Raw genomic sequence first — 26,423 nt, 5'->3', positions numbered from 1 at the left:
TAAAATTGTACCCCCCCTTAATTCATACCCTCCCTCCCTTTCCATGAACCATTTATTTAAGTTACCAGGTAGTAATTTATATTTAGCTTTGTAAACAATCTGAACATTTTTTAGTTTTACGAGATCCATAAATTTTAACATATTTGACTTAAAAAAAACTGATTGGTGTAATCATTGTAACTCACTTTGTGTTTTGAGAAGGAATCATGAGGGTCTGAAAACTTGCTTAACATAGCAATAATTTGCTTCATTTGTTCTGCAGCACAGCTTACTTCTTATGATCTTGTCAAGAGTGAGGAAATTGATTTCAGTCCGCTCATAGTGTTCAGATCTAGCATCAGAAAACAGTTAGCCTGTGTTGTACCGTGGAGCTGGGGAAAAAGTACCAACCAGCACCTGTAATCCTGTTGAGTTATACTAAGATGTCTACCTTTGTCACCACTTGTTTTCAACATTGCACTGGTTTTATTAATTTACAAAATGATTGTCTGTACGTCCCTTTAAGAGAGGTGACATTGTACAGTTGGAGGCTGTGGCACAGCTTCATGTTGTGTCTATCTTCAAATAAAAAGTCTTCTGTTTGTTTGCTTGGTAACTGTAAGCTTGTTAACAATGGAAACATTAATACCTGTTTAGTTTTTACATTTGTTTTATGGTGACAGCAGTCTCAGGAAAATCTAAGATCTCACAGAGATCAAGTCTTTTGATGCATCTTAAGGCAAAGGCTTGATATTTACTGACTGTACTGGCTTGGGAGTACAATTAAAGTCATCTGGAGCAGTACGAACCATTGCTTACAGTTAGCTGTGTGAAAAACTACATTTTTATGAAGTGGATTAATGAATACGTGCTCAATTTCCCAAACTCTTTCAGGCATGTTTCCCTTCTTGTCTTGAAGGGGGGGATTGTTGACCTAATGAAAAGTATTCATGCCTAAATCATCAAATATTTGAGGTGAACCGTTAAAAAATGTAATTGGATTTTTGAAATCATCAGCAGTCTATTCATCCTGAGCGCTCCAGTCTCACAAGGCCTTGAAATAAATAAGCTCTGGATAGATAAGTCAGCCATCCATGTAATAGGCCTAAATTGATGGTGCACAGTTATAAATTACTGTTGCATAATGATGAAAATAAATTGTGTTAACTCGTATGTTGATAAGACAACACAGCAGAGGGAACTCTGAGCCCCGGCTGTCACAGACGAGTGTATGTGTGACATGAAGAAGACACGTCAGCCTGCATTACAGTCACAGCCTGTGACCACTCAAAGACTGGCATCGACTTAGTGTTCTTTTGGTCACAGATCCCTTTGTGTCATCTCAAAGTAACTGTGCATAGATTGATTCAGAGGTTTGAAGACTAATTATGCGAGCCCAAAATATTTTGTTCAGCTTTTAGCTCTTAAGCCACAGATCAGTAGATAAAAAAAGTTGTCCTATGGAGTAGTGAATAATACAGCTCTTTGATTATCAGTGATTTCAGTGAAGTCATTAATAAAGAGCATATGTGATGTCAGGGTCTTGTTTGTCAGAACACACTTTTTTGTAAAGATGATTGTGGTTTGAGGGTCTTGGTACCTCGTATTGGGTTTAACAACATGGTCTGTTTAGTCACTGGGGACCTAAAACCTGAAAAACTGTGTAATTTGGTGTATGATCTGTCTTGATATGATGTGGCACCTTTACTAATATTTTGTAAATGGCATGGGTATCAAACATCACAGATCTCATTTAGTCTGTGGTGTTAAGAGCCAGAAGCAATTTCCTGAGTGTTTAACCTTTATATGAAACAAAGTCTTATGATAATCCATGTGATAAAATAGATTTGAAGAAAGAAACAAAGACAAACAGCACTAAGTCTTTGGGTCTCACCCAGTCACTGATTATGAGGTTACCAAAATGGTACTTTTTCAGATTATTGTTGCCTTTAACAAAAACATGTCTTTATAGCTGTTACAACTGCAAGGTGGAAATGTCAGCAAAAGGCTGAATTTATCCCTAATAATAGGAATATTTTTGTGTGAAAAGGCAATTAGTTCATACATGAATTTGTATTATTTATTGATATTTACTAGACATGCACCAGTCAATCTGTGCCGATTTCCTTAATTTTGGGGGATTGGTGATTGGCACATCCGTACATATGATCTTATAATCTACCTCGGGGAAGGTCTGACAGCCAGCCACTAATGCTTTGTGCTCTGAGACCCAAAACTCAGGACACTTTATTGGTTGTTCAAGTTAAAACATAAAAATTTTATTGTTTCACAGGTATTGGTCGATGATTTTTAATAAAATAAAAGTGGAACATCAAAGGCATATGCTGTCAGTTACAAAAAATAAAAAGTAAAAATCGGTATCTGCCCAAATCGGTATCGGCAGGTCAGGCTTTTTAAAGATCGGTGAACCCCTAATATTTACCCACAAAGAAAACTTACGTGGCACATTGAGAAAATAAAATAAAGAAACAGGTGTAGGTGAGGTGGTAACCTAAATGTCAGAGGATATGTTGAAGGTAAAACAATACCATGAAGACAAACTTCATGTCAGAGTTCAAACCTGTTTGTTCCAGTTTATGTTTTTTTTGTCATCAAAGACTCTTAAGTTTTTCTTTCACAATGACGGAAGAATTACATATTTTTTTCATAATAGGACTACCCCATATTTATTTAAGGACCAACCAGGGTTGTTTTTATTCATTTTATTTATTTATTCTTTACAAAAGAAGCTGGAGACTTCTACGCTTTTGACCTGAATAGTTTTAAAATAATGGATTGACAAAATATGAGAGGTACACCTGATTCGTATCATACAATGTAACTGTAGTGACTTGGACCTTACATATGTCTGGCAGTTTGGCTAACAGGAGGGTATTTGATTTCATGTAAGTCGCTAACTTATGCTGCATTTGTACAATTTATTATTGTTGTATGTTGAATTTGGAAAAATAATACTTTTTCACACAAATCCCTCAGAATTAAAACAATCTGCGCTCTCAGAGAGAGATTATCATTAAACTGAGAACCCCAAAACATGTTGGTGAAACACTTCCTCTCTCTCTATGCACACACGTAGAAGCCCTGATATGAAAGACATGCTTTGCCACAGCTTAACCCCACTGTCAGTCAATGATCTTTAGTGTTTTCTTAGGTTTGTGCTGGAATCAGGATGGACATGCTACAGTTACAGGTGTAGTTTAAAACATGAGAAACAGCAGAGAGATGGAGGGAACTGCATCAAATACACTCTTGCTTATCTTCAGCTATTTGCAGACTTCATACCATTGTTGAAATGTGACCACTGAACCAAACAGTGAATGTTGTTTTCAGACTGTGCATCTCAAAGGTAGAATATTGAAAATTCACATGAAAATATAAATTAGTCCCTTCAAATGTAGGGACCAGCTTTTTATCCACTTTGAGAAGAATGATTGTATTTCTCAGGCTGTGGCTGAAACATTTCACTAACTTTGCAAAGTGACTAACTCAGTAACAGAATGACAAACAAAGTTGAAACCCAGCCATCATACATATCTGTCCATGTTGTTTAGCTATGCTGTTGGCTGGGGTATAATAAGTATCATGTGTTAGCTCCTCTATGCCTTTGAATAGGAGGCTATTCAGCTCCAGGTAAGGTCAAAGTCTCCATGTCAGTGGGACATGACCATGCAGTATTACCTTGTCAATAATTTAGCTCCTGTTCGCTGAAGCCTTTACATCCATAAGCCCAGTAACAGTTCTCACTTATTAAAGATTCATTGCACATGGCAAGACACATTCTTAATCACTCCTTTGTGTCCTTCGGTTTCACTGCTCAGGCTTTGCATAGGACTCAAGTGCAATTTAAGAATCTCGCTGTAATCCATTATTATAATTAAAATCCCATTTGGCACCCTGTGACTGGTATTTCATATCAATCTGCAGACAGTATAGGGATGTCATGGATAGTTTCTTCTTATCTGATCAGCCCACTGCGGCAGTTTTTATTATGCAGGGCCAGAGGACAGTGCCACACTAAGAAGGTGGACTGTTAGCACACGATGCCCCTCATCCATCTTTTGCTGACTCCTGCTGTCACTGCAGTGTCTACAGATGCTGTGTGGTCCAGTACCAACACGTCTGTGCTCATGCAAATGCACACTAATTTCTGTCTTTTCTCACAATGGACACACTTGCATAGACACACATAGCAGCTGTGTGTACTCCAAGGTTTCTGTACCTCTCCGGGGTCTGGGTGTCCTTGGCTGTGGGAATCATGGCCCAACTCGCACCAACAATCCATCACCGGACCAGAAGGTGGGAGCTAGGGTCATAAAACTCTATTCTTTCTCTGTATCAGCCTTTCTCTCTCACCAGGTGAGTGTGTGTGTGTGTGTGTCTGTGTGTGTGTGTGTGTGTGTGTGTGTGTGTGTGTGTGTGTGTGTGTGTGTGTGTGTGTGTGTGAGAGTGACTGTGTGCGTGTGTAATGGCCTGTGTGACTGTGTTTGTGTGTTTCCTGGACCGTGCACTGCCGACAGCTTCAGGGTCTCTCTACACGGATTGATGGACAGTGACGATGGCTTCCCTCGGCGGAGAGGGGATGAGCAATGTGTTTTCTCTGGTGGGCACACATACCACACATACAGACACACACGCTCTCAGAGTGTGTGCTTATGTAAAACACAGTGAGTGGGCATGGTAGCAATGAGTGCAGCCATTTGAGGAGCTTTTTGTGGATGTTATGCCTCGGCCTGTGTGCCTTTCTGGAGAGCGCTCAGCTACACCCACACACTCTTGAACATTCTCCCTGCTCATTTGTCAGCTGTATGCTACACCTGCAGCATGATTATTGCTCTTGCAGTCTTAGTTCTACTGCTGTTGATTCGTTTTGCAGACTTTTTTTTTCTACGGAGTACAGCTATAGAGCTATAGAGTACAATCTCCTTGGGATATATTTAGATACATACAGTGCATGCTTCCATCTGACGGCTCTTAGACGGAGCTGCACAGGGATGGAGATGCTTGGGAACAAACTCTACATCACAGTGAAGTGTTAGAGCTGCTTTCCCTGGTGTTAAAGGACAGGCCTGGTGACGTTAATGTATTTGTTCTTGTCATGAAATCCGGCAAAAACCAACCAAGACCTATATGTGTGTGCCTCAAGCCTTTGGCCCTCTTTTTTATTCCATAGAGCTCTATTTTTTATACATGCACTTCCCACATACACATCCTGCTTCCTGAAGCCACACAATGGTTCGGAAAAAGACACCACAGGTGCACTTCCTGCTCCTTTCTCTGGTAATCGTTGATAAAAATGAATATGTTTAAATTTACATCCCTTAAATGGCTTTAACAGTCAACATTTTAAACCTGAGTGTCAACAAACCTAAACACAGGGCAAAACTGAGTGCGTGTAGTACATTTTGTTTCTTGGGGGGGATTTTTTCTCAAATAACTAAATTATAAAGCAAGATGAACTATAAACATTTCACATCTTAGCAAATACAATCTAAGACACTTGCACGCGGCTTTGCATTTGCATAAACATCCCCAGTCTGCTAGCCGCCGGGCTGCATTAATTCTCTTTTCACACACACACATTTTGGCTTATTAGAGGAGCATTATGCATACATTAATGGGCTGTGTGCGTGCTTTATGTTTAAGTTTGGGACGGACATCAGCCGTGCCCTCTATCTGATCCCATCCTAATGTGCTCATGTTCAAACATGTGGAGGCCTCACTATCAATTATTCTGGAAAGCCGGGAGAAGGACGCCGTTTGCAGAAGGGTCATTAGCCTAATTTGGTGTCTTTCAAGCCCTGATGGCTTCTGTTTATACAAAAAGAGGCTGAAGAAGAGGTGAGGCAGGTTTTCAGATAGTCTCCGAAATAAATGATGTAACTGTGTGTGCAGGAAAAGGTGGTGAGAGGTGGCAGAGCATCACATCGAGCCCCCTGCCCCTGCAGCTTTCACAGCCCACTCTGCTGTCTAAATCAGGCTCTGTTGCTATCTAACCTGCACTTGGCTTTTTTTTTCCGCTCTCTTGAAAGCCACACTTCTTCTACACCCGCCCTGGCTCACTAGGTGCTCAGAGTGTATGGATGGTAATTGGGCCGCAGTCGGAGAGCAAATGAATTATGGGTCACCTCGTCTACCATCTGCACTTTACAGACTCTGAACTTGGAGGACTCATGCTGACTGTAGCTGCAGAGAGGGGACACGTGGCAAACTGAGGGAAATGATGAAAGATGACCGTAATGGTTTTAAGAGTCTTTCTTAAAGGATTAATTATCAATACTGAAACCATCAATAACGATTATTCTGGGTTGTGTTGATTTTGGCACCCCCAGTTGACAAGCAGGAAAAGTTATCTCTCTGCTTATCCTGTTTTAAAATTATGAAAGTTATGTCTTCTTCATTTATAAATGGAAAGGTTGCAAAACAGTTATTGAAGCAGCGAGCTGTTTATTGACTCTAAGACTTATCTTTTGGCAGAGATGTAAGTCACATATAATGACTCTAATACAGTAATTTACTGTCTCTCTGATGGGCTTGTTTTCCCTGAGGCTGCAGAATTAAATTAAGATGGTCAGAAATTAATCAAAGAACTGAAAGCAAGTAAGTTAAGAAGATTTGTTGTATACACTGAATCAAACACCAGACTTCCTGGATAACGACGATAGAAAAGCGTTTTTATGCCAGCAGCATGCAAACTCTAACCAGTCAGATCGACTCCTGGATAATGCGACCTTGCATTCAGACCCTTTGGCCAATCACATGAAGCCTTGAAAGCAGGAAACAAAGTACTTAAAACTTTTAATCAAGCTAATGAATTTACTTTGATATCATAGACTGTGTAAAACATAAATACACTCGGGATGCAGGATCATGGCTGGGATGGAGCATATGAGGCAGTGGCACTCTGACAAGAGAAATTTTTAAAATAGTTGGGAACATGAGCACTTTTTCACAGAAATTAAGTCCACAGCAGTATGCCTAATACGAAGGCAGAAAGTTGCTGTTTTAAAAGAGTATAATCTTCTTAAACTAATGCAAATACAGTAGTCATTTATAGGGAAATAAGTTAAAGCAGGTGTCCATTTTTATTACTATTCCTTATTTTAAAAGGATAGAAAATGCACTTTTTTGTTTTTATAGGAGCATGCTGTGTCCCATGTTTTTCAGGTTGTATTGCACGAAATGTCTCTGAAGACATAGACCCAGTATTTGTACCAAATGGATGTTCAGTAATTTCATGCTGTGATTACCATAGACTGTAAAAAAAATGGACGTCATCTTGCTCAGCTCGAAGTGAGGTCTCCACAAAAACTGCTCCCCCTGGTGGCTGGCTGCAGTACAGGTTAAAAAAATCCAGCTCTCCAGTCATTACAGATGGGCTGTGGTTGAACTTTAAAAAAGTAATACACCTCGTAGAAATGTTTCTCACGTCCGATTGTTGCGGTGATTTGAAGATAGCATTTGGCTGTCTTGTATTCAAGTCCTCTTTTTTTCTGAAAAGTTTCATTTTCATTAGTTATTCGAGGTTAAAAATGAGGCTTTGCATTATGTTTAACGATGATTGATAGCTGCCATTCTCTTGTATTTTTTTCCGGGATTGTATAATATGTTGGGAGGTAGAGTCAAGAAGTGATTAGACTCTCGAAAGAAAAAAAAATATTATTTCTGTCACCTGGCTCCACTCAGATTCTCCCAGAATCCATCATCATCTCTACTGCACAGACTCTGACTGCAATTGCTGCCAATGGCTGCGCCTGTGACGGGGGATTTTTGGCTTCAAAACGGTACAATGGTGAACGGTGGAGCCACACTGTCCACTCTATTTATACAGTCTATGGTGATTACAGTAGAGAAACATGTTTTCATTTTCAAAATTACTTGCATGAATATTTATTTTGTATAATTATGCTGTAGGCATATTCAATATCATGCACTGCAACATGAATGTTTAGTTTTGGCCCGAGACCAATAAAGAATTAAGAAATAAAGAAATAAAGAATTTGGGCACCCCTGCTCTGTGACATCCCATTAGTAAGAGATATTTTAAATTGGAATGATGGTGGACGTCATATGGAAACGATGACAGCTGAGAAACAGGAAAATGTGGAGCTAAAATGGGCTTTTGGTTGTGTGGCCAATGAACCCACATGTCAGTCAAGCCTAGTAATTCAAATTTTGATTTTAAGATAAGTCTTTGTATCGTCATTGCATACAACAATGTCACTGCAGGTTTGTCTTGTCGTGCAGGCTCAGTTTGCAGCCTTTCTTGTAGCTCTTTGAGGCTGTATTTGGGAACTGGGTTGCTTTTAAATTATTGCTCAAGGCAAATCATCAGCACGCTAACATGCTCACAGTGTCAGAGCTCTCACTTTTGGATCTAATACATTATAATCCAGACAACACAGGACATTCAAGGGCAAGATCATCCCAAAATTGAGACATGTGAAACAATAAAGATGGAGTCTGTTACTTCTGTGTGCATCAACAGTGTGCTGAACACATGATGAAAACAGGCGTCAATAACAGCTCTTCTTCTGAAGTCTTTGTAATGAAAGTTTAATCACGTCTGTCACCTGGTGGTTTCCTTCAGCTCCTCAATAAAGACCTCTGACGATTGAAACCATAGCAATCACTGCACGCAACTGTCATTTATCCTACATGGGCTGAATATTTTATCCTGGCTGTTTTATGAGACTGAAGATGATTGATCTGCACAGAAGAAAAAAAAAGTTATGAAACCAGATGATCTCTGATGTTCTTTCAGTGTTCCTCATTATGTGCTAGTTTTCACTTTATGTTTTTGGAAACTTTTGGGAAGTCTTTGAGTAATCTGTGCTTTGTCTTTGATATGCCAAAAACATCTCTCTGTTAGTATTTCAATGCTTCAGGCAGAAAGAATGTGTTTCTTCTGGCAAACTTGTTGGATTTGTGTCACAGTGTGAGTGTCAGCAGCAGTTTTGAGCATCTCAAGAGCAGCAGACAACAGCGTGAAGCCTTTGTCTTTGATTTGTGCTTTCATTTGGTCTTTAAGTGTCACAGCAGCACAGCTTGAATCTCTTGCTGTAGTACTGAGTGAAGGACTTTGGTTGGATTTTACCTCCACGGGGACAAAAAACACATAATGAGTTTTTAATATCCTGCCATGTGTTGGCTATGCACAAGCAGGCTGTTGTTATTTTGTTTTTGGCTCTTCTATTCTGTGTAATTAAGTGTCTAGCAACTAACAGATCAAACGTACCACAGTGCACTTCTCTTCAGATGACACCCTCTTCAGAGTTTAGCATTTTGATTGGTTTGCAGTGAATATATAAAGGAAAACACCTTTGCAAAAAGGCTTTGTAATACAAACGCATGATTAAATGATCTGAATTTTATCTAGCTGCGTCTGTTTTTCAGTCCTAAGATTATATGCCTCCCTCTTCATCGGGGTGAAGCCGTTTCTTATGTACTCATGAGCATTTCTTACAAGTTGAGGCAAAGTGTCTGCTGTGAATAAGGTCTACTTTCCCCCTATTGATGCGCAATATGTCTGACTCTGAGCCTTTCAAGTAGGAAATCTGTTCAACTCATGAATTTAAAGGCCACAGTAAACTTACTAATGATGCTGGTGGTGTCTCTTTAAGCCCTTTGGCCCTACAAAGTCATTACATAAACCATTTTACAGTCTGTTCACAGCTGAGAAGCCCAAACATAAAGCTGCTGTTACTAACAGCTGAACAGTTTTTCCTGAAATCATAAAGTAGATGCCTCAAATCACCTCTCTTCTTACTGATATTGAAGCATTTCCAGAATAGAACACCACCTCTGGCTGTAAAGACTATCTCTGATATAAAGTGCTGGTTAATTCAATGTTACCTGGAGACCAAAAGGGTAAAGTAAAAAAAAACTGAATCATACATGATGGAGGGTTCATCTCCAGGTCCTCTTGTTTTAGTCCCGATGACAGATGCCGACATATTTTAATGTTGATAACAACTGTAACTAGTTGACCTGGTAGGAATTAATGAGTGGAATGATATTGATATCCTGCCCCATCCAACCACACACAGTTGACATCAAAACATAAAAACAAGCAATCCTCAGGTTGACACAGACCAAAGTGTACCTGAGTCTTGTTTTAATCTGAAGAAGACTTGCATTGGTGGAAAGTTCTGACTTCAGATAATGTTTTTGGCGGGTTTTCTTGTCTGTTTCTTCTCTACTTAGAACATTCAGTGCAGTCAGCTTCACCTCCTTCTAGGGCTGAACAATTAATCGATTTTAAACCAACATGGCAATGTAATAGAATGCAATTTTCAAATTGCAAAGGCTGCAATTAAAAAAAAAAAGTTTCATATCACAGACCTGGGGAAAATAAAGTAACTTTTACTTGTTATCCCTTAAAACCAGCAAAAGTCAAAATGCAGATTTTTTTTTTCTGGCAAAAAAACCCAGTGTGCTACAAAGATCCATCCAGTAGATCGTAGAGCCATACCCCTTGATCACTTTATTCTGTATGGTTTGTTACTCTAACTGAAAACTGGTGTTCAGTTAAGTTTCAGTGTTCCTTTTTCTTTTCAATTAAGAAACGCAAAAAAGACTTGTTTGAAACGCGAAACAGTATCTTTTTTCGTGTTGTTCATACTATAAAATGACTCAAAACTTGTGTTAAATGAACAATACAGAAGATAAACATCCCCACCCAAAAATGGTATGCAAATTGAAATTGCAATATTGGTCTAAAAAAATTGCAATTGGATTATTTTCCAAAATCGTTCAGCCCTACCTCCTTCCCATTTGAGCTACATTTGTGAACAGAGTTGCCAACTATGGTGTTACACCTTTTTTAAGCACTAAAGAACTTATCAAAGATGAAACCTCTCAACTATATAACTAGATATGAAGTGAAGTGTTTAAAGCCAGTTTATGTATAAGATTTAAAGATTGTGGCTTGTAGCTCATAAAAATCATCCACTGTCTTATTCTGATTGAAGATGTCTCAATAGACATATTAAAAAATGTATGGCAGAAGCTCAGATAAATATATGTTTTTAAGATATTATAAGCCAAAAGTAAGGCTTACTTGCTTATAATAATTAAAAATTTGCAAATGGAGTAAAAGGAACATACATGTGAACTTTTTTACTGAATATTTTTAAGATAAATACATATTTTGTCATGAGCAAAAGCATTATCAAAGTAAGAGCATGGAAATTCACTGAGTGTGTCTAGGGTACAGATGTGTTTCAGCTGAGTGTGGAAAAGAAAATGAGACTAAAAGGGGAGCTTGGAGTGGGGGTCTCCATGACAACATTAGACTCCTACTGTATTGTTCTTTGGGAGCAGACTCGAGCACTGCAGCTTATAGCAGAGCTGGATATGGATTCTGCCTGGGAGACAATCTGTAGCTGGTGTACTTTAGTATGCCTCCTCACATACTCTGACTTCAGTTTTAACATAACCCAGCTCCACTGCATATTTCTCTGCCTGGAAATATAACTATAATTCATTTGTTTAATTTATGCACTCTTATATTTAAACAAAGGCTGCTGTAATGGTTTTGAAGTGTCGGGGCAGTTTTAGTATTCTCATTTTCCCATCTGTGTATCAGGTTGTATTATTTCTTGTTCAAAATGACTTCAGTTGGGTTTTAAAAGCAGGATTTCCTCCCTTTTTAAAACCAGGGACACTAAAAGAGAAACTCTGATCGATAGTGTTTGTGATTCTGTCCTGTGCTGGGACAAACAGCTCCTTTAGCAGCCTTTATACCAGGGGTCACTAACCTTTTTGAGACCGAGGGCTGCCTCAAAGGGAATGAGTGTTACAAAGGGCTACTTGTCTGATAACAAACTTCCTGAAGAAAATTGCACAGATCACTTTTTTATAACAATAATAATAGTAGTAGAAGTAATACTATGTGGATAGACTGCTCACATGTCAGTGTTAATTATCTACAATTCTTATTAATGGTTTACACAGCAGTAATGGCAGGGAATATTTCTGGCAGTTGCTCCATTGTGACCCGTACTCTTTTTTTGGAACATGCCCATGGGCACCGCACTGGTGGCCTCTGCTTTATACTTTACCTTCTGTCACTTGCCCCAGTTGAAGGTCAGCAGGGAAGAGCTGTACTGTACTTCTGCTGTGTAAACAAAAACTACAATGGTTATTTTGGACTCTAGCTCACGAGCAGGTAATAGTAGCCTGTCAGAGAGCAGCTCTGTGTGCAGCCAGAGCCCACAGGGAGGAATCATACAGTACACAGGAGAGTGCACACGGCCCTCTGTCCACCTGCTGTTGACCTGTGGGGCCCCTCGGCTGTTACAGAGTGACTGCTACCAGATACGACTTTGGACAACTGATCATGTGACTGCCACTTAAAATGTGGGGTGGGGGTTGGGGGAGGTCGCTCGTGGTTTTCTGTTTCAGTCTCTGTGCATCAGCTGTTCATTGAAATAAAAAAATGATAAACTCTGCAGAAGCAGGTTGGATTTCCAAGAGAGGGTGAGACATCCACACATGCAGATATTAGTTCAGTTAAGGGATAAAAGTCAATGTGGATGAAAAGTATCTCTAAGACAGGAATGACATGGATTTTGGGGTAGACAGAAAGCAGTGAAATTCCTCTATGGTGGATGAGCAAGTTAGTTTGAGCCAATTTTTTTTTTTTTTAAACAGTGTCTGCAAAGAAAGCTGACGACACGTCCACATTACAACAAGCAGCGTGCTTGTTAATGCAAGTATAACCTTAACAACCTAATCTCCAAACAAACTGCTAGATCTCTGTTTGTACTCTTAGATCCTGCAGCACTGATTTTAAAACTTGTTCAAACTGGATAGACCAGGGCTGTTCAGTTTGGGGCCTGTGGGCCAAAGTTTTTTTTTCCAGCCCGCTGCCAATGTTTGAGTTTTTAAAGTATATATTCACATTTTTTTGTTTATCATTATTATTTTCCCACTGCAAACCGCCTGAATTTCTCATTCATTATTCATTACGTATTGTTGCACTTCCTGTCCTGACCACAAGTTAACGCTGTGATACATTGCGAGTAGGGTGGTGATTGTCCCGTCAGCTCAAATCTAGAAGTCTATGACCAGAGAATAAAAGGATGCAGAGTCATGGCTGGGATGGAGTGTGCACTCTGACAAGAGGAAGTTAAAAAATAGTTGGGAACATGAGTACTTTTTCACAGAAATTAAGTCCACAGCAGTATGCCTAGTATGTAGGCAGACAGTCGCTGTTTTAAAAGGGTATAATCTTTGTAAATTAATGTAAATACAGTAGTCATTTATAGGGCAATAAGTTAAAGCAGGTGTTCATTTTTATTACTATTCCTCATTTTAAAAGAATGGAAAATGCACTATTTTGGTTTTAAAGGAGCGTGCTGTGTCCCATGTTTTTTAGGTTATTTTGCACTAAATGTCTCTGAAGATATAGGCCCAGTATTTGTGCCATATGGATGTTCATTAGTTTCATGCTGTGAAACATGTAAAGAAACATGTTTTCATTTTTAAAATTACTTGTATGAGTATTTATTTTGCACAATTATGTAATGGGCATATTCAGTATCATACACCGCAACACGAATGTTAAGTTTCGGGCCGTGACCTTTCACCCTGATTCACTGAAAAGAATTTTGTTACCCCCTGGGATAAACAATAAGTTCTTTCATTTTTTTTTATTTTTTTATGGGTTTATGCTTCATTAATGGATTTGGGTTTTTTCTGCCTTTGTAGCAGAAAGAGTGCTTTCTCTTTCTGATGAATCTTACTCGACCTGTGAGTGGCACATTAGCGTGGACTCTGAAAGGAAGGTCTGAAATTTCTGACTATTGTTTGTTTGCCAGTCGTAATGCAGTGCTGACAACATGCATTGCTGTCTACTCAAGCATCTGTTTTTTTTTCAGACTGCTAATGGATTTTCAGAAGTCTAGATTTTTGTCCTGAGTGATTTTTAACAGTGTTCTGTTCATTTTAGGCCCATCTGCTAGAAGTCGGTTCTGTTCACGCGTCCGGACTGTTAATTTCACTCAATGGCAGGTTGGCTAATGGAAATAGTCGTCTGTGGGCCAGAGAAAAATGTAAATTAGAACATTTGCAGAGGTGAGAGACATTACAGGAGTTATTAAATCGTCTTCAGCGGCAGGAAGGGGGAATTTAAAACTCTGTCAACACAGCTAGAGCTCCTCCAAATAATGAAGGACTTGTGTCTTGTCCCATTGATTTGGGGGATTTGGTACATATATGTATGGGAGCCTTTACGTCAGTGACTTCGGTCTTCCCCTGACTTTAAAAACTAGTATCCAATGTTAGTACATTAGTTAATCATTCAAATAAGTCAAATGCATCTTTGTAAAACTTAAAAATGATGGGCAGTAGATTTTTTTATTCTCAGAGAAAACTGCCAAGGCTATTTTTGTGACATTACAAGCACATGTGGTGGGCTGGGGACCCCTTGAACCAGTGACCTTTCAGTATGTTTTAGCACTCTGTCAGTCCCCCTCACCACTCAATTATCATGCTGTCATGGAATATGTCTGCTGGAGCTACTTTCCATCCCACTGGTTGGTACTCCATTATGGATTTAGAGAGAGATTATCACTCCGCTGCCAAACATCCGCCTGTAGACAGAAGGGGAAGAGCAAGAGAGAGCCTTTCTAAAACTGTAACTACACCCTTCTCCCTCTCATGGAGTGTCTGCCAAATTGAGAGCCATTCAAGACCCCTGAGTGGGAGTGAGACATGAGATCCACAGCGAGTCTGCTCTGATGCTGACTTGCTGATAAAGCTGCTCATGGTTTGTCACGGTAGACGCTCCATAAATCAAAGCTATGCATTGTGAACCAGAACGGACCTCAGCTGCTTTTATCAAGGTAAGAATAGCTCAACCGTGAATGTGTAAACACCCAAACGTTTATTTTATGTTCAGGATCTGATTATCGTTTCCAGTCTTCTGAATAGCATTATTTTCTTTCATCTGTGATGCGGGGTGTCACTTCAATAAAGCGTGCTCCTTCTAGTAGCAGAAGTGAGGAGGGACTGGTTTGAGATGGGGCCAGAAAGGTGAATGTATGTGTCATATGAAAGCCACAGGCAGGTCATGATGCAGAGACACGCTGTGTGACAGACTGAGTTATTGTGATGCACAGAGTGGTTGCCCTCTCCTATTCTGACTGAACTCGTCCCATATTTACATAAGTCACCATCGGCTGGATACTCAGACTGTTTAAATTTGCCTATTTTTCTCTTCAGTGCTGTAATTTTATTTGTTGGTATTCTGCTTCCTCTGACTGCATAAATGCACCATTTAAGTGCATTTTGTGAGGCATTTTGGCCTCAAAGGCTGTTGAGAGGCTGCAATTGTTTTCTCTTTTCATGCATTTTAAGATGTTTCACATGAAGTCTCATGAATGGGGAAGATTTTCAATTTTCCTGTTTTCATTTACAATGCATGAAATGGCTTGAGAGCAAAACAATCACCAGATATAAAACTGACTCATAGCTCTTTAGGGATGCATTTATGTGCGTACAAGTGTATGATTTTAAAAGCAGACTGCTTACAAGGCACCGCTGACCATTGTGAATCGACCGGTTTCAGCTGAATGCAGACCCGGTCCTTTGAGGATTATCGCTGAGCTCTGGCTCTAATTTCACTGCTGTCCTGGGTCAATTAGAGTTTGTAATTGTAATTTCACTCATTTAGAGTGTTTAATCACTGCTGTTGAAGGGGAATTGAGCTTAATTAATTTGTCTTACTGTCTTTCTCTTTTCTTCCCTCTTTCATTCTTTCCTCTTCTCTCCCCTGCGTTTCCCTCCTATCCTTCTCCTCAGGTGCATGGCCCAGTGATTGAACCCCAGACAGGGCGAAGCAGAAGGAAGAAGAATGGCCATGGGAATGCACCTCGGCCAGGATGTAGGCTGGCTCCTGCAGTCCCTGTTCTGGCTGCTTATGATCACTGTATCACCCACACAGGGTCAGGGATGTCCTCAGCGCTGTGAGTGCGCCACAAAACTCAAAACTGTGTCCTGCAATGGTAAACGCTTGTCTACAATGCCAGACGGCATCCCCCCGGACACCAAAAGCCTGGACCTCAGCGGGAACAAACTTCGGTGGGTCGAGCATGGTGACTTGCTCCCATATCAGCGTCTGGAAAAGCTGGACTTGAGTGAAAACATGATCAGTGTACTGGAGCCGAATGCTTTCTCAAGCCTCCAGAATCTGCAGACGCTCTCCCTGAGGGGGAACCAGCTGAAGCTCGTCCCGATGGCGGCTTTCTCTCGTCTCTCTAATCTAACTTCTCTGGACTTAAGTGGGAATAAGATTGTAATTCTTCTAGATTTTACTTTCCAAGACCTAAGAAGTCTAAAAAACCTGGAAGTTGGAGACAATGATTTGGTTTATATTTCCTACAAGGCTTTTTTGGGTCTCGTGGGACTGAGGGAGCTGACCATTGAGAGGTGCAACCTGACTTCAGTGTCCAGTCAGTCTCTGTCTTACCTGCATAACCTGGTGACCCTACGGCTTCGCTACCTCAGCATCTCCACCTTAGAGGACCAGAACTTCCGTAAGCTGGGAAACCTGAGGGGCCTGGAGATTGATCACTGGCCCTTTTTAGAGTACATTTCCCCTCACAGCCTGCAGGGTTTGAATTTATCCTGGCTGTCTATCACACACACCAACATCACCTCTGTGCCCACCTCCGCCCTACGCAGCCTTGCTCACCTCACTAGCCTCAACCTTTCCCACAACCCCATTTCTGTGCTGGAGTCCTGGGCTCTGAGGGACCTCGTCAGACTGAAAGAGCTGCTCCTTGTCAATACTAACCTGGCAGTGGTGCAGCCATACGCACTGGGTGGTCTCAGGCAAATCCGCCTTCTGAATCTCTCCACTAACAGCCTGGTAACCCTGGAGGAGGGGGCCTTCCAGTCTGTGAACACACTGGAAACGCTGCGTTTGGACGCAAACCCTCTGGCCTGTGACTGCCGCCTGCTGTGGATCCTTCAACGCAGGAAGACCCTCAATTTTGATGGTGCCGCCCCAGTGTGCACAACACCCGTGGAAGTGCAGGGACGGGCGCTTAATGCTTTTTCTGACTCTGCTCTTTTTGATCACTTTACCTGCCAGAAGCCTAAAATCCGCAACCGGAAGCTGCAGCAGATATCTGCACGCGAAGGGCAGGTGGTGTCGTTTATTTGCAGAGCAGAAGGTGAGCCAACACCAGTGATATTCTGGATCTCTCCTCAACGCCGCCGCATAACCACAAAGAGCAGTGGCCGCCTGACTGTGTTACCAGAAGGTACTTTAGAAATACGGTATGCACAAGTGACAGATAGTGGAACTTACATATGCATAGCCAGCAATGCAGGTGGAAATGACACATATTTTGCCACACTTACAGTCAGCGGGCTGCCGTTAGATGCAGCCCTCATGGCCAACCGCACGTACTATGCTGGGGACCTTAATGACACGAATCTAAATGACACCAGAGTGTTCTTGAAGTTCACTCTGGACCTCAAAACCATCCTCATATCCACAGCCATGGGGTGTATCATGTTCCTGGGGGTGGTGCTCTTCTGCTTCATCCTGCTGTTTGTGTGGAGTCGGGGAAGGGGGCAACACAAGAACAATTTCTCTGTGGAGTACTCCTTCAGGAAGGTGGATGGGCCCGCTGCTAGCGGAGGACAGGGTGGGGCACGCAAGTTCAACATGAAAATGATTTGATCATCAGGATTTTTTTGTTTTAATAGTGTATGTTCCTGAAGCTTTTTAAAGCAGACTCAAGCCAGGGCATGTAGGGAAAAGACTACGAAATAGACTTTTTCATGCAAAACACTACATACAACCATTTCTAGGACACTATAAGAGGACTGCCTTTTGTTTATAAATCTACTGTGTATATATATATATATATAGAAAAGAAAGTCTGTATGGGTTTGATATATTTATATTGCTTTGTTGAGTGTGTAATGTTGTGCAGAGGAAATCTGGATTATAGCTGAAGATGTAAACTGTTGAACAGACTGTTCAAGGACCAATCAACAAAAGCACTCAGAGTCCGAGAAGTCTTTAACCTCAACAAAGCACTTGCCAACTCCGTCCTCCCTCCAGACAAGGAACTCTGTCCTCTCCATGTTGAAAGGTCTTCACCTCTCTGCTCCATCCAAGCCCTCTGTATCCAGACTCATGAATACATTATACATGGGTGGTGCTCAGTGAATGCCAAGGACTTGCCAATAAGTATTTGAATAGTTCCAGCTGTATACTGCAATTTAGACTTTACCACAGTCAAGACTTAAAGCACTCCTATGACATAACTGAAGAGGCTCTGCTTTTTTGCTGATGCTAGATTTGTAAAGAATACATTAGATACCAAGAGTCTTCTCTCTGCAACACTGCCAATCTGACTGAAAAGCACCATGTGATATCAATGCAATGCCATTCATACAGGAAACCACCTCAAGATGGTCAAATTTTTTAAAACTCTATAGGGAACTCTTCATGATAAGCTACCCAGGATGCACTCTGCAGTGGCAGACTCATTGACTGTACATAAAGATAGACAACATGGCCCCACCTCCTCCCATTCTACACAAGTGAAGCCAAAATTAACCTTGTGTAGATTTGTTGTGACACATTTTACAGTGTGAGCCCGAGTTTTGGCTGCAAGGATTAGCCCGTGGAGCTGTAGTATTTACCTGCCCCTCATGATAACTAACACACAGACACAAATTGAACCCTCAGGTCAGCAAAGTACACAGCATAACAGTTTCTTGGACCATAGTGCTGCCAATGTTCAAAGTTCAATGACTTGTGTTAGTGTGTTGTGTTTCCTTTTGTAGTTCAACCTCAATTCTGCTAATCGGGTGTACACAGCATTGTCAGTCATGGCCTTACATCGCCCTTTTGAGTGCATCCAATAACCAATAAAAATTAATATCTCAGATTTTCTGCTCTGTATTCTGATTTCAAGATTTGACCAATCTCACATCTGTTCATATGGCGGAGGCAGGCTTTATGAGCGATACAAGTCACTGAAATTTGACTCTTAAGTGTTTTGGCTTCATTTTTGGAGAGCTGTTGTGCTGTGTCTCTTTTTGTATGATTCTTGCAGCACCTTTTTTTCTGTCATTGTCTTTGTATATAATGAACAAAATCTCATCTTTGTTTGTCTGGGATCTCAAAAGTGGAATCATAAAACAGGAACATAGTGGCTTTAATGTGTATAAATTCCCAATCAAATTTTTTTCAGGGTGAATTCATTCCAAATTTGATCTGCTTATAATATAAAAATAATCCTTGAAATGTATAAGATGTGTTATATATTTTGTAAATAGTGACAGAAAACCCTTGTTGTTGTTTATAAAACTGTTATGTGAGTTCTTCTATACTTCTCTTGAATTCTTCCTTTTGATGCAGAGCCCAGAGTCTTTCACTCACCTCAAAATGTCATCAGATAGAAATTGCACTGAGACCTGTCTGCTTGCTCCCTGAGCTTACATACTAAATCATGAAAGGCATTTATGTCAGGTTTCAGTTCACTTGACTATTTTTGGCTGTGAGTGACAGTGGGAAGGTTTGGCTGACCAGCAGGGGGAAGGAGTTAAGTGGGTTCTTATCAGGACATGGATGTGTTTGACACACGCAGGGAGAAATGCTAATGTGATAAAGACCTTGCGCACTGAAACAAAGGTCAGAATGAAACCAAGTCAGAGAACAGGGAGTCCATATATCATAGAGGGACACTGAGGCTAAAATTTAGTAACATACTGTACACGACCCACAAGACAGCTGTATAAAATTATGTGACAGTTCTAAAAGAGCTGCTTACTACAGGTTTTTATTTAAAAAACTTGGCTTTCATATGTGAATAAAGTCAAATGTGAAAAAAGGCCATGCTCAGAAATTGCAAGAGGTATTTTCATACAGCATTAATGTAGAAGCAAAAACATTTTTTTGTGTATTAACGCAAACAGCTTCTACAACAGGGAGTGTAATGAAATATTGTAACTTAAGAATTAATGTGCAGTTGCAGCCACTGCAAACAGCGCAAAATTGCCAGTTTTGGGCCATGAGCAGCATGTTTCAGTAAAACCAGAAACCTGTTTCTCTCATTACTTTAAACAAAACAATAGGAAGCATTAAAACAGATTAAATTATTTAACGTTTCTCATCTATGTCCCTTAATTTGTAGGCTGAAGCTTTTCAAAACCAACTACACCAGCTCAAAATTATCCACTTCTGTCTCACTTCAACCACTGCTCCTCCAAAAGCATAACTCTGCTGCCCTCTGTTGGCTACAGATGGTGCTGCAGTCTATCAGCCTTCCCATGCCCAGGGTCAATATGAGTCCCATATTACCTAATGTGGTGTTCATGCTCATCCAAATGTACACTGCACAACAGTTTTTACATTTGATTAACCATGAACAATGAAAGGTTTCTGATATTTAACTGCAGATATGTTAACCGACTGATGTGTATCAGTGAAACTCCCTTTCTTCAGTTCAGAAATGCAAACCAACGGATGATGGTGTTTTCTTTGAACTTTGCTAAATCCAATCCTGTAAATATAAAAGCCATTAATTGGGTTAGAATGTTTTGTATAGTATTGTTTTATAAAAAATGAAGCACACTGTTTATAAAGCATGCTGTATTATCTTTGCTGATGATGTCTTGTTGTCTCTTGTCCCATTTTTTTATAGCAGTCATCTGGTCACTGGAGCTTGACGGTGGCAGTCTGAGAAGTTGATCAAAAGTCTACAATAAACCTGTGACCCCGTCACTGTGAAATTTTGTGTTGCTTTTTTTTTTTTTTAATTTGACCTCTTACAATGTTTCCTTCATTGTTTTTTCAACTCAGATCTAGGTACTTCAATGTCAATGTGTGCTACAAAAACTAAGAAGAGTGTTGATCTTGTTCCTTTTTGTTGTATTCATTATAACACAAGATACTCAAAAAATACATGTTTTGTGGGAAGGTGAAAATAAGCTTTGTTTACACTTTCATACGTGATTTGTCCAACCTAGGCCATCTTTATCCTGACTTGCTCACGATTTGAGGATCAAGTGGAGAGGAAGATGTTAGATCCCAAGTTGTTTTAAGTTAATAAAAATCTACCTTTAAAAGACTCAATTCTCAGTGGACCCCTCATGCTGAGATGGATGAATGAGAAAGATGGAATCCTGTGTCTCAAGGCCATTTCTCTCCTCACATACTGACACTCTGAAACACTTTCAATAATAATGGTGAAAAAAAAAAAAAAAAAAAATCACACACACAGAACTCTCTTTATTCACTCCAGCATATTTGAACTTCTTTGCTAACTTAGGTAATCAGCTTTGTGTCTCTTAGGGCCTCCTAAAAAAGACTCTAATCTGCAGAGGTACCAGTTAATGCTGTGCTTCCTAGTGATGTGTGAGAGTAAGATATAATGTGGCAATGCGAGCTCCTCTGTTAGACTAGGGTATGGAAGCAATGCTTAAGAGTTTGTTTACTAAAGAGGAACTTTCAGGCTGCTCCTTCACAAATAATACGATGAGCACTGTTTTCATATCCTTTTAGTTGATGCACTGAGGTTTTACTGTGTTTTTGCATGGTTCCTGTTCAATCCAAAGTTGCTGGTGACAGTAGTTCAAGGTTTGATGTCATTATTATGTAGTTAACAGTGAGCTCTTTCCTTAAACGGCTTGGCTGCATTAACAATCCAAAGTGAAAACAAATGGTGTTTTCTGCCGTATGATTTGAAGTGATTTAATGGAACATGCTGTTGATATACTTCAGTGACCAGACAAACATAGTGAGGAGTGTGTGTATGTGTGGGTGTTAGTGTGTGTTGTGTTGGAGGAAGAAGTTGTATAGTTCTTCTGTAGTTAGAGTGAGATTTTAATATTCTTCACAATAACAACAGAAATTTGGTATAGCAGAAGAAAGTTTCCCTGTGCTCTTCCTGAAGTCAAAGTTTGAGATATTAGAACTCTATCATGATGATCAAATATGTAATGTTAGGGTCATTTTTCAAGTGGGTAACTTTTCAGTGATATGGCAAGAGGTGACATCTGGTATTTATCGATCTACATTTTGGATGTACCAATCAAGGTGAAATGAACACAAATTTAGAATCCAAAACAATGAAGCTGAACTATCTGACAGTATTAAGTCTGAGTGGAGCATGAAAAAAGTTTTAAACATGACCAGTCAACGCTTGAAATGTTTCTCTGTTTCACCAAGGTGAATGGAAGGTTACCTAGATCCACAAACTTTTACTCATGATTTCGTTAGAGTACGTCAAGCAAAACTCAGAATCTTTTTCAGGGCAGTCACCTTATTCAAATTTGGGTGATAAATGTTTATTGAGTTCATCCAACATCTTCATTTAAGGTTCAGTTTTGGTTTCTACAAAGGCCAAAGTTTGAGAGACATACAGCATCATTCAGCGACAGCTTGTGTCCTTACATGGTGATGTTATCACCTTCAATCAGACCACTCTCAGCAGGTCAGAGTTGTTTCATTGTATGATTGTGATGATAGTGACTCAGTGTGACTTGCTAATGATTTTCAGACACTCTGCTCTCCCCCTCACAAAAAAGTGACCATACCAGGAAACACCCCCACCCCCCACCCCCAGTGTCACAGGGCCTCCTCTGTGGATTAAGCTGAGCTAACTGCTAGGTGTTCACCACGCTCCCACCCCCACCCACATGTCAAAACTGACTCATCTGAGTCTTAAACCTATGTCACATACTACTAATGAGTGTCTGCAGTTGTTGGCATGTCCAATTAGCCAAATGTGTCAATCTGACTTTAAGTTTTGTCAATTTGAACCAACATCAAAGTCTGTTTAAAATGTGAACATGCTAGCAGGATGTTAGCAAACTAATTGAATTACTATCAGTATCATTCTCCTCATCAAGCAACCAAGCTCTTCCCCCCTTTGTTGATAGCAATAAGTTTCAGCTCATCATCTGGAGTGTCATGACTCATCACGGTCAATGATTTAAGAAGCTTGATTAAGGCAGGTTGTTATTTTTAATTTTCTCTAAGTTCTTTTAAGAAAACAAACAAACAAAAAACCATCAATATAATTGTTAGAAGGTATACAGAACTCTAGTTATGTGCATATTGCATCATGTTAGTATTTTATCCTATAATTTGTATTAACACTGGACTTGGATTAAGATCTAAACAAGATCTAATTAAATGTAGAATCATAAGAAACCGTTTACTTCAAGTTATTTTACATATACATGAGCTTATTTTTCCTTGTTAAGTGGAGTAAACAATAAATTAGTGTACTACTGTCAGGGAATAAATATAGAATATGGTTTTAGGAAAATATAACAATAAAAAAATTAAATATTTAACCTCTTAAGACCAAGTATCCACATATGTGCACATTGCATTTCTGCCTTTCAGATTCATGACCCTTTATTTTATAAAACTTTGACCTATTAGGCACATTTAAGGACACTGCCCATGCCATATTTTGGTTAAATCACAACATTACACCCATTTTAGTGAAACCAACAACATATTCAAGTACAATAACACTACTAACAAACAACTAATAGAGAACTCATAACACAAATAATCAAACTTCCCAGTCAATGACCAAGTTAAATTTTCATACTCATTAGGTCTTACTTATCCAAAACAGCAAGGTGAATTAAAAATCACACACCAGACAAAGACTCAGGTCTTAAGAGGTTAAAACATACTGTGAACAACACTATCATACTATAAGTGTACAAAAACCATAATGTGAGAGTGGTAGACTTGTGCACAAATCTGCAAGATGATGGAAACATCAAATTTAAAGGCAAAAACTAAAAACAAAGATGATATCTTTCAAAAATGTCAATCAATTGGAGTCATGAGATTTTCAGTCGTTCAATTGCAAATTTAAACACCTGAAACCATTTCCTCTTCACACACGCTTGGGGTGGTGTGATCTCTGACAAGAACCTCACTTATGTCATCACTGAACATTGAGTCATCGACCAAGAATCAGACACTGACAATAGGCTGTTAAATTACTGTACACAACTAAGGCAGCTATGCCTTGTTGTTGTATAAGATGATTTCTTAGTATCATGAGGATGTAAAACCATTTCTCTTCGGCCCCTTGATCATGCTCACTGACAGGAAATGATGTCAGGATACACTTTAACACAGAGATACTTAACTTCTGCTCCTTCAAGTTATTTCCAGCCCTAAAATGGAAACACGGATGGGTGATAGAGGTGACGTTACATAGAGTGTGCCTCAAGCCTCTGTCTGTGTTCAAGATTTCAGTGTATGGGGTATAATTACAAATTCAGTGTTACAGTGGAGTTTTAGGCGGTAGTCTACACACCATTGTTTTTTGCAGTTACTGAACAACTGACTCGTTAGAAGGGTGTTTCCATTCCTATGTGATCTGTGCGCAGGTCAGCTCATCGACTGCAGATTCTCTTTGGTCATTTTTTTCCTTTTTGTATACATCAATAATGTCATACAAAGATGGTCTATGTTTTATTTTTGATCTGCTTCTTGATTACAGTGATGAAAACTTCTACCTCATATGACTCATTTTATACTTAAAGGTCAATGTTACATCAACTGAAACTTGATACCAGAGGAGGCCCCAGGTGTCCCTTTCAAAATGATGTGTATGTCACATAATTTATTGCAGTCTAGCAAAACAGAGTGGTAATCTAGCTTTGGTTTTTGAATTTTTTGTTTGTGATCAGCTGTGATGTTTTGGCTTGTTATCTCTGGGTTTACCAAATTGTATAGAGGTATTGCAAACAAATTATGAAACATACAATAACAGGAGGAGAACAAATATTAAAAAATTAGTATCCAGACTAATTTTTCTTGCTGTAACGCTTGAACATGTCAGAGGTAATGAAACTGTCATTCAGATCACAATGTTATTAACACTGAATTTCATTAGTTCAACAAATATTTCAGATCTGTCGCAGCTTGTAAAAAGTAATCATTTAGCATCAGAAGCAGTCATCAGCTGCAGCTATGTACTGCTCTAGCTAAGGCGGACCCTTAGAGGATTTCTAATATTTATGTCAGCACTTAGAATGTTATTTTCTTGTAACAAGAAAAATGAATCAAGGGCCTTGTGTCCCATTGTAATTCTATGTAATAAAGAATATTATTCCAAAGGCTCATTGCTTTTGGTGTTATTGTACCTCTTGTGGAGTGATAGCTGAGGTTGTGAAGAGCTATCTCAATTTTGTTACATAATGTCTGAGAAGATAGTATTTTAAAAATTAACTGATCAATTTTTTCTGGGGTTTATGTATGTGAAAACAATATCCTGTTAAACTATGTGTACACACTTCCAAATTACATTTATTGCATGCCCAGCTGGGTCCACTCTTCAGGGAAATAATACACTTGAATTTGCTTATTCTCTGTTTTAAACCATGAATGTATAATTTGAAGACACGCTGTGTTAGATGCGCTCTGGCTGTTTTTTTTTTTAAATTATTCGTGGTCGTACTATTTCACTCATTTTTATTAGTGTACAGTCCAATGTTGTGTGGTGTGCAGGAAACCGGCGAGGGACGTTCATAGACTGTATAAAACGTTATGAACAACGGCCGAAAACGAGGTCACGTGATACAGGTAAAACAAGGCCTAAAGGCCTGAACAAGCCAACGACGCCTAAGTGCTCAGTGCCCAGAGGGTAAAGCATTCAGAGGGCACACTCTACCCGGATTTTCCCCTTTTACCGTGGACAGTGAGACTGACATGTCCAGATACTATATCACCCCTGTCCCTCAAGTTGTGAGTACCCCACTTCAACGTCGTTACATTAACAACAGGTTTTGTATAAACTACGCCACACTCTGATTTAGTGTTAGCAAGCTAACACTTAGCACCATGGAGTACTCAATGCTATCCGTTTTACCAGCAATCCAGTTTTGAGTTTTCTAACTGAACATTCGGGAAAAAGAAGGGTTGAAGTTTGAAATAGGGCAAAAACAATGAACGAAACATCTACGTTATTCTTATTTCGTGCTTTCAATGTATATAAATCAGCACCTGTTAGCAAAACGATTCACAGCTATCAACCAACATGGTTGCGGCTTGGTTACTTACCAGAAGGAAGAAGGCAACCTTATTATCAACGCATTTTTTTGTCTTGTTTTGTGATAAACCTGTTGATTGAGTACCTTAAGCTGAAAAATTAGAAATTGAACAAAACAAAACGTTTTTCCCCCCAACCAGCTAATCTCTCAAATTGCCTGACCCTGAAACTGTATTTTTACAGCCAAGTTATTGGATGAGGTTCAGTTTGGGCCAAAACACTGTTTCATGAAAAGTAGGCTTTTTATGATTACTCTGTCTCAGATGCAGTGAAACATTTGCACTTCTTTAACTTTTAACAACATAAATAGTCAGGTTTAATTGTCACAAATATTACTTGTGATTAAAGCTTTTCTCA

At 39.6% G+C, this 26,423-nt stretch overlaps 2 protein-coding genes across 3 annotated transcripts in view; both read left to right on the top strand.

Annotated features, from left to right (window-relative positions):
• The window catches only part of lingo3a (leucine rich repeat and Ig domain containing 3a), a 46,821-nt gene extending 25,647 nt beyond the window's left edge, over nucleotides 1-21,174 (top strand). Inside the window, exon 2 of the mRNA XM_074668472.1 lies at nucleotides 15,808-21,174. Coding sequence (XP_074524573.1) covers nucleotides 15,860-17,698 — 1,839 coding nt within the window. The 5' untranslated portion in view covers nucleotides 15,808-15,859 and the 3' untranslated portion in view covers nucleotides 17,699-21,174. The remainder of the gene's footprint in view (nucleotides 1-15,807) is intronic.
• A 4,423-nt stretch (nucleotides 21,175-25,597) lies between these two features.
• Nucleotides 25,598-26,423, top strand: part of atp8b3 (ATPase phospholipid transporting 8B3) — a 41,446-nt gene continuing 40,620 nt past the window's right edge. For both annotated transcript variants that reach the window (XM_074667602.1, XM_074667601.1), the window contains exon 1: nucleotides 25,598-25,762. The gene's annotated coding sequence lies outside the window, so the exon portion shown is untranslated. The remainder of the gene's footprint in view (nucleotides 25,763-26,423) is intronic.

This window comes from Halichoeres trimaculatus, unplaced genomic scaffold, assembly GCF_033239565.1.
Source record: "Halichoeres trimaculatus isolate MK-OKI-2021-1 unplaced genomic scaffold, fHalTri1.1 fHalTri1_scaffold_4, whole genome shotgun sequence".
Lineage (NCBI taxonomy): Eukaryota > Metazoa > Chordata > Actinopteri > Labriformes > Labridae > Halichoeres > Halichoeres trimaculatus.
Note: the sequence above shows the minus strand (reverse complement) of the source record. Positions and strands in the feature narration are given on the sequence as shown.